Source organism: Ceratina calcarata, unplaced genomic scaffold, assembly GCF_001652005.2.
Source record: "Ceratina calcarata isolate Rehan_Ccalc_2016 unplaced genomic scaffold, ASM165200v1 scaffold153, whole genome shotgun sequence".
Taxonomy (NCBI): domain Eukaryota; kingdom Metazoa; phylum Arthropoda; class Insecta; order Hymenoptera; family Apidae; genus Ceratina; species Ceratina calcarata.
Window position 1 is genome coordinate 75,623 of NW_017136528.1, and position 9,043 is coordinate 84,665.

Here is a 9,043-nt window from a genome sequence, read left to right on the forward strand (position 1 = left end):
TCGTTCTTCTTTTTCCCCCGTTTCTTGTACTTGACTTTCATTTTGGAGTCACGTACGGTCATCCACTTCTTATAATTCTCGCATTGAACTTATTTTTTTAAATATTAATTGGTCTCCCCAGTTTCTCGTAAATAAAAATATTTGCACATTAGATTTATGCAAATATTTCTTAAATTTAGCTTCGATCCTAAACGATTGAAATTGAATTAAAATGAAAGAAAATGAATCTATAAAATGCTCATCGTTCATCATAAAAGTACAACAATTACGTTTTCATTCTCACTCGTTCTTCTCAACCATTACTGACGGTATCATTTGAAAGCGCTAGTCCCGGCCGCCGCAAGATGGATCGCAGCTGAATTCGCGGTGTGGCGTCGCTGCGCCAACATTTTCGATAGAATCTCCACTCTTATGTAAAACAATTTAGGATCCCGCCGGTTCCTGTTCAGTTTTGCTAACGTTTAATCAGTTTAATGGTCCACGCAGTACGAGAGTACGACTGTTCATGTGCACGTGTTCGCGCCTTGACAATAAACAAGCTGGCTACAGTTTGGCGCGATAATCTTAACGCGATAATACAATCGTCTTCGTTCGCGACGATCGGAACCACGAGGTCAGATACTAATTGCGATTTTAGAATCCTGAGAACAAACATGTATATTCGGACGAAATACACCTGAAGACTTTTGTAGATGTATTCGACAATCACTGCAGCTAGGCGGGAGCTTAAACTGTTTTACATAAGAGTGGAGACTCTATCGAAAATGCTGGCGCAGCGACGCTACAGCGGAGGGATTGTGTACAGACTCTTCAGCTGACGGCCTGTGTGCACTTGTGTTAACTTGTGTGTAGTCGTGTAGTCAAGATGGCCTCCGCGGAGCAAGTCGGTCTGAATAAAACCTGGGAATTGTCGCTTTATGAGCTCCATCGTACGCCCCAAGATGCGATCACCGACAACACGGAAATCGCCGTTAGTCCGCGTAGTTTACACAGTGAACTCATGTGTCCGATCTGCCTGGACATGCTCAAAAAGACGATGACTACGAAAGAGTGCTTGCATCGCTTCTGCTCCGACTGTATCATTACGGCACTCAGGAGTGGTAATAAGGTTCGTAGGGCTCTTCGGGGATTCTTCCCAGATGATAATTACTCGTCCGTTGCAATCGCATTTGTAATTAACTTTGAGGCTTGCACCCTCGCAGAAATCAAACTCCAATACTTGGTCAATGTTCTGTCACTGTTCGCTGTGTTTACATATGTCACTTCGTGATTTAAACACTGTGCTCTTCGTTTTTCATTATTCAAATCATTACAGCGACTGCTGTGGTTTAAAATAATGATGTATCTACTTGTTAACGAGAAAAATCAAATGCGAGCGTACTTTGTTTTACACATTTGTTTCTCTGTCAACTACGCAAGTTTAGGCGCGCTTTTCTAAACATGTTCGAAATGGGACGAGTTCTTGATTGATTGGTTTTTACAATTTGATTTATTTACGAATTGTATTAATTATTAGGCGATATATATATTTTATTGTCCAGAGCGAAAGATTTGGCTTTTATTTTGTAAATATTGTATTATTATCATGTTGTAATTTTTAATAAAAATAAGTTCGAACGTTTATTGATTAAGTTTAATCAGACTTAGTGTGAGTAAACCGAGTTTATGGTTGAAGAAAGTGAGTGCAAGTGAAGGTTAGGATGGTTCTGTGAAACTGCAGTTTCTGTTGTCCGCAGGAATGTCCAACGTGCAGGAAAAAGTTAGTCTCGAAGAGGTCACTCAGGCCAGATCCAAATTTCGATTTGTTAATATCGAAGATCTATCCAAGCCGTGACGAGTACGAGGCGCATCAGGAAAGGGTGCTGGCGAAACTGAACAAGTCACATTCGCAGGCCGCACTGGTGAATTCCATAACCGAAGGCATTAAATTGCAAAGCCAAAATCGGCCACAGAGGTCACGGAAATGTGCCAATGAATCAGAGAATGCTAGCAATGCGACGTCTTACAGTAACTCGCAAAATGCCAGCGCACCAGCCACACCGAACGCAGCGACAAATGCTGCGAATCAAAGTGATTCTTCCCAGAGCACAACGGGGCCTTTAAATAATAGCAGTGGGGGTAATTTACCAATTTTTCGCTCCACCTCGTTTCATCCTATGTTTACTATTACTTATATACTACTCTATATTAAGAATTTTTAATTACACAAGAACAGTCAGGGGAATCAGTAGATGAACGAAATTGCTTCTAGGCACGACATCTAGGAACTCTACGACACCATCACCGAACCCAGCTAATCAAATTCCTAAGCCACCAAAGCGGCAAAAGAGTTTACAGAATTCTGAGAATGATTCGTCTAGCGCGGAAGCTGAGACTGGTGGTGGAGATTCGATGGTAGACACAGAAGGCGAAGGACCCAGCGAGCCTTTATTATTAAACGAGATCGAGCTCGTTTTTAAGCCACACCCAACGGAGATGGCTGGTGACAATTCGTTGATAAAAGCTCTTAAAGAGAACAGCATCCGGTATATAAAAACGACGGCCAACGCGACAGGTGAATATTCGGGGAGTTCTCAACAGGGTAGTGATAGAAAATAATAATTCTTCCTTGTAGTGGATCATCTGAGCAAATACTTGGCCATGCGACTGACGTTAGACTTGGACACAGAATTGTCCGAGTCGGACAGGCTACTCAACTTTTGCATTTACATAGCACCATCGCCCGGCCAACTGGTGGTTCTTAGCGGCTCGCAGACGTTGAGACAAGTGAATGATAAATTCTGGCGTGTCAATCGACCTTTGGAGATGTATTACTCGTGGAAAAAGACCTAGGGAAGGCCTCGAAAGTATCAGTCTGATGGGAGTTAAGTCGCATTAACGTTTGACAAAAAAATTAAATAAAAATGAAAAAAAATACATTCGTACCGCGTGGAGTACAGATAGACGCGTATTGTTATACCAGAAGCGAACGATATATTTTATTGAACTTCATTAGTCTTAGGCCTTAGATTATGATCAAGGATAAGGTGGTATGAGGACAGCGAGATCCTCGTAATTAAGGAATGGTGCCCTTTTCATCCTTCTCTCGGGACTTGGTGTGTTCAAAAAGGAGTAATAGAAATGTCGATAGATTTTTAATTGAACTTTCGTACAGCGGTTTATTCTAAATGCAAACGGAGCTCGGGCTTGGATACAAACTGCCATTAATCAGATTGCATTGCATTATGAATGGATCGGGCCGAATTTTTTGTTGTTGCCGAACCGGCGCGTTAATACAAACTATGCCTTCTTTCGCCACAGGCATAAGTTATTACTCGGTGCCCCCATTTGCATTATAGAATCTCAGCAACCTGGTGGCCTTCATGGTTAAACAACTCGTTTAATTTAAGTCGCAGATTGCTGATTCTCGCTGTGGACCATTCTGTATAGTTTCATCGAATAAACCAGTGATATAACATTTAATCTTTTATTTATATGAGATTATCGAACGCCCTTCCACTTGTTCTCGTCCTTTTTCTTAAATTCTTCCTCTTTTTATTTGTGATAGAATGTCTCCCTTATGTTCATTCGTTAGAGTGTGATTGATCAGGCTTGCTTCCCTCCTCAAAGTGCTCTTTGATAGAAAAATCTAATTTTCGATCACGTTAAAGATACATGAAAAGCGTCTTTGGCTTAGCAGACGGAATAATCGATAAGTGCCGACCCTATCCTGCGCCCTCTTGCATTTTCACTGAACCGAAAACAATGCGAACACTCCAGTCCCGGATAATGCCACCCTCTTTCAGTAAACGGGAAACCACATCGAATCGTCCGTTACGATATCGAATTCCTTCCTTAATATCGCCTACAATTCTCCGACATTTACCATCTTTCTTTCAAATCTATATTGGAATATATATTTTTTGAAAATCGTTTTTGAATAAATTAATCGTTTGACATTTACTGGGATTAATATGCTCGACGGATGAAGTGCTAAAAATAGGATAACGTGGAAGCGTATAGAATTTCCGGTAATTCGTCATCGAGTATTCGTTTTTTTCGACCTTTCGCGTGGTCTTCTTCATTAATTAATGAATTCATGGCAGCGTTACGTTCACAGCAATCTAGGCAGTACTCATAATTGCAGGGTACGCAAGTGAGTAATGACCAAAGTTACTAATTAACGTTCAAAATGAGAATCCCAAGACGCGTTCCCTATACTGTACTCTTACCCTCTGATAATGTTCTTAGTATTAATTGCAAAATGTTAATTGCCACGTTCAGGGCCAACTAAAAAAGAGGGAAAGGAAAACACCATTTGCGAGATGTTTGATGCACCAGTTAAGAATTCTATTTCATATCTTGATTGCCTCGACTAATACACAGGAAACATTTACGTAATTACATGTTTAAGAATAAATTTTCCGCATATTCACCGGGCAAAATGGTTTGGAAATCAGCGGCGTTGCAAAAACTGCACTTTGCGCGGCTTCGCGTCGGAAGACGACGTGTCGTTGCTTTCCCTCGAATCCGTGTCCTTGGCCTCGGTAACGGAGGACGATCCATTCGACAATAAGTGCACCGATGATTTTTCCCTCGTCAATATATCTTTCTCCTCGTTATCTCCTAAACTTTCATTTTCCCCTTGCTCGTCCCCAGGCCATTCCTCCAACGAATTATTATCAGACGCTTCCTCGTCGAAGATATTCTTCGCTTTCCTCTCAGCGTTATCGAATTTCTCTTTCAGTAGCTTGTAAACCTCGTCCGAGGTGAACCTGAAAATTTATCAGTCCATTAAGAACGGTCCTTCGGGATTTTAATCCCGTTATTCGTTATCACTCGATCTTGTTACGGTTGTTATTCTTTCTTAACGGAGAAAGTCCATTAACGGAAGAACCGTCTATCCCATTTTCTCGTAACGCGAGCAATCCCATCGATCACGAATAGGTCGAATTACGTAATGAGCAGGATACTAACGGCATCTTAAAGGGCTCCTTGTACCAGAGCGGGAATCCCGTGGGATTGTGTCTCCCGTCGGGAATCGAATTCTCGGTGGGCAATGAATGCAGCTTGAAATGCGCCGGCTCGACCGTCTCCTCTAATAAGGCTGACACTTGCCGAGCGTATTCCTCCGTGCCAGCTGTTCGCTCCAGTCTGGGAATTAGCCGAATGACTTTCAGTAACAGCAACAGTTTTTATTTATAGTAACACATTGATGTCAATTTGAAAAGTGACGTTTCTTTTATTATCCAAAAAATAATGATGCGTATTACATCTTTCGTTCTGCACACCTAATTGTCTTAGTTAAGGGATTACTTTTGAACCATTTGCCTGGTGAATTCCAATCTGGGCGTTAGTCTGTAATACGGAACAGCAGTTGGATCCGACGAGGTTTTCACCCTCCCAGCTTTCGGTTTATTCGCGTCCTCGACCCCATAGAATCTTCCGAAATGCACCGCCGTATCTTCGGGCAGAGTGGATGTTATCCTGCTGTCCTTTTGAGGATTTTCCTGTTCACTTTTCGCATTACTGTTCGCGGAGGTCGCTCGCTTCTCCGCGTTCGCGGTGTCCGCGGTACTCTTCGAGAAGTGGGATTTCTGCTTCCTCCTGGCGAAACTCCAAACGAAAAAGGTAAATGGGTAATTGCACGTTACGGTAACGACGGGTTGATATACGCGTTGTTAATGCGGATGCGTGTCCGCGTTCCCTTCGAGTTCGTTTGTCCTTCATTACATTCATTAAACGATGCCCGGCGCGCCCATTTCGTTTACGCGGTTTCTTCAACCCGTTTCAAGAACGAAATTACACGTTCTTATATTGTAATAAAGCCCGATTAAAAGCACGTTACCGAATTATGCAATTAAATTTTGCGAAAGCCAAAATCGAGATCATTTTTAATTGCGGCTCCAGCGATCCGTCAGGAATTCCTCGTTCATCGCTGTATAATTCGTGAGACGATTTAAAAAGAACTTAACCACGTGAGACGGGTTCAAATAAGACCCGAGCCTAACCCGGGTTTACCGTTAGAACATTTTATTTCCGCTATGCCGGAAAAACGCGTGTGCTGTTCGATCGTAAGCCTGTATCGGTTAATTCATCGTGACAAGCAATTTGCGAGAAATTACGGATGAATGGAACGTCGATCGGATACGCGAGAGCCTTTCTGCAAAAGTCGCATGGGCGACAAACGCGTCGGATTGCATGAATTATTCATCCGAACGAATTACCGCGCGCGGAATGTTGGGAACGCGTTAAACTTTACAATTTCCTGTCGGCTTTTTTCCATCTAGCTCGCGGGGAAATACCTGTACATCAGTGCTGGAAAAAGACGTAACTCACCTTCGAAATTTGCCGATTAACGAAGGTGATGCGTGTAGGTTACTCGACGCGGTGGTGGGCTTCTTTCGACGATTTTCGTTCACCCTTGTGGCTGATTTCACTTTGGATTTATTAAGCATACTGGCTGATTAACCTTTCTGCAAATTTTTAATTTCATCGATCAGGCGACAGCTGGCAGAGAATTTACTACTGCTGTTTCCTTGTTTATTGGGTGAAAATTCCGATGCCCGAACGTCGCGAAGGGAGACGAAGTCATGGTCCCGGGATCGATCTCTGGTAACGCGTTGCAGGAACGTTTTAACGAGATTAGATTGCAATGGTTTTAATGGAATTGTACCGATATAAAGGGGAGTAATCTTTTTTCGTCGCCGATCGCAATTAACCGCAAAACATATCACGGGGCATGCTACCTTAAAGAACCATAATTTTGTTACGGTATGCGTAAATTGGTTGGTTAATTTGGTTATTTGATAGTCGACGATTGCGAATCGAAGAGAAGGTACGTCCTTTCACGTGGTTGGTTACCTGAGAGCATCCGTTTTTGTCGAACCCGGATCCTCTTTTTTCGCCCGTTACCCTGATTTATTCAACGTCGCAGCCGGTGCATCGTAACAAATTACGCGCGGCCAAGAAGAAAACTGATAAAAATGTTAATAAGAGTTTCCTTGCTGTTCACGAGCACGTGTCGCGCGGCGATTCTCTACAAAAAGGACGACAGGATCGTAAAATATGTAGTCTCGTTTTTGTATGATGTATCAAGGAAACGCCCGGGTTCCCGCGTAGGCACGGTTGGTCAGTCGACCGGGGAGAGGGTGAAAAAAGAAAGCCGAGGAATAGAGGGTGTGTGGGCAGGCAGTCGAATGTATCTGTTCTTTAAAAAAGAAGATAGTAGTAGGGTCGGAGGGGGGAGGGAATAGCTATAGAAAGCGTCGGCTTATTTACGATCGAAAAGAGCGAAGGCACCGTGGCTTGAATTCGTGCGCGAGACTCGGCGCGAGAAAAGGGAGCAAAACCGCGTCGCCGGCGCGCGATGCATATCTTATGCACGTGCCGTTGCAGAAAAAGGAAAGAACCCATTGGTCCTGACGCTCGGCTACGAAATTATTTATTACCCGGTGCATCGAGAAATGCTAAATATTTCAAGGTTCAAAAGGCCTCGCACGAGGCCCGCCCTCCCCTTCGCTTTTTATTTTAATACTGTTCCTCTGCCCACGTTCCGGAGATTTTCTAAACTCCATCGTCTCACGATTCCAATTGTAACATGATAAAGTCATAAAAAATGAATTCCTGCTTCTTTTACTTTCATACGTGTAGAAGAAGACGTCTTTGAAATGAATTGTAACTCTGCTTAGATTTTATCGTGCGTTACGAGATGTACGACGTGTACTGGCTGGAAAAAATGGGATTAACACATAAAGGGCGTGTTTGCATATAGATGATACCGTCGTGTGTAATACTGTAGCTACTTCCTGCTACTGGTGTCGGTGCTAGTTCTAATTACTTCGCGCCGCATCTGCAGCTGCTCCTGTGCGGCAATAAAAGCTTCTAGAGCTTCGTTAGGCGATACAGCGTACGATGAGTTTCTGTTCCTGGCTCGTAGAGTTCAGCAAGGAGAGATCGTTTGATCAGGCCACGGAATTCCTCCGGCAGAACAATTATATCCGCGTATCGCTTTCAAAAAGAAACGATATTCAATACGCGCTAATTGGATTCGCAATTGCCCGGTTTCCAGTCTGTTCATTCATTAAAAAAATCAATAAAGAGTGCTGCACCTTTTGATTGCTCAGACATTAATTAAATTTTTCTGTTGGTTTCTTCTGATATTTATATTTCATTGCTATTTTATTTATTTATCACAATATTTCATCTGTTCTGAATTTGATTGCATACCCTTTACTCGTACTATTGAAATATTTTCTAATTATTCATTCATCTTGTTAGAACCTCCTCCCACGACCATCTGTTCGAATGGTTTTTTTCTATACACGACCGAAGTATGCGGTTTACTCTTCCACGTTTATGAAAATGACTTGTGTCAACAGATACTAGTTCAGAGAAGAGTGATTCATTTCACTGGCTGCGTAAATGAGAATGTCTACGTGTTAGCTCGTACCCACAGTCCTTATCGCGGCTTGCTAACACGTGGCTAAGATATGTTCGAAAGGGAAGGTTAAAGACGTTCAACGAGGCGCCCGAGAAATCTGTATAGTTCGACGGAACGCTTTTGGGAAATATGCGCTGTGGTTATTGGCAATCGGAGATTCATATAGAATCATAGTAATTGGAATTTGTCTGTACTAGATGTTTTATGAGTGCAACGGCATTCCCGACTCGGTTACAGATGCACGCGGATATGCACAACGAGTGCAGTCTCTGATGCAGGCAAGCATGCACTGTGGGAAACGTTCGGCTATACCCTTTCGCATAAACTGTATCGTAGATATACCGTTGTATCGCAGCATTCTAGATTCTTTCAATTCTCATTGTTCCTTCAAATCAAACTGCATTTAAAAACTGAACGTCTCAATTATGTCTTCCAGCCAGACGTCTCAATTATGTCTTCTTTATATCGAAACGATTCCCTTATCAGTAAAGAAAATAATGCATTTCTCTGGAAAATTTCTAAACCATTATAATTGTTAATATAAAAAAAAATTTCTGTTTTTCTTAACAACCATAAGTGTGACTTTCGCTCAAAGTAGAGAATGCAAATTAAATTATGCAT

General features: G+C 42.4%; 2 protein-coding genes across 2 annotated transcripts; one reads left to right on the top strand and one right to left on the bottom strand.

Annotated features, from left to right (window-relative positions):
• The first annotated feature begins 409 nt into the window (after positions 1–409).
• Positions 410–3,462, top strand: Sce (E3 ubiquitin-protein ligase Sce). Its single transcript, XM_026819507.1, has 5 exons — positions 410–613; positions 693–1,108; positions 1,737–2,118; positions 2,252–2,554; positions 2,615–3,462. The coding sequence occupies exons 2-5, from the start codon at positions 866–868 to the stop codon at positions 2,830–2,832; spliced, it is 1,146 nt and encodes a 381-aa protein (XP_026675308.1). The 5' UTR covers positions 410–613; positions 693–865; the 3' UTR covers positions 2,833–3,462.
• Positions 3,463–4,397: 935 nt separating this feature from the next.
• Positions 4,398–6,437, bottom strand: LOC108632229 (uncharacterized). The gene is made up of 4 exons (XM_018036659.2): positions 6,319–6,437; positions 5,296–5,586; positions 4,957–5,133; positions 4,398–4,754 (listed from the first exon to the last, which is right to left on the bottom strand). Exons 1-4 carry the CDS (start codon positions 6,435–6,437, stop codon positions 4,436–4,438), a joined length of 906 nt encoding a protein of 301 aa, XP_017892148.1. The 3' UTR covers positions 4,398–4,435.
• Positions 6,438–9,043: the final 2,606 nt, after the last annotated feature.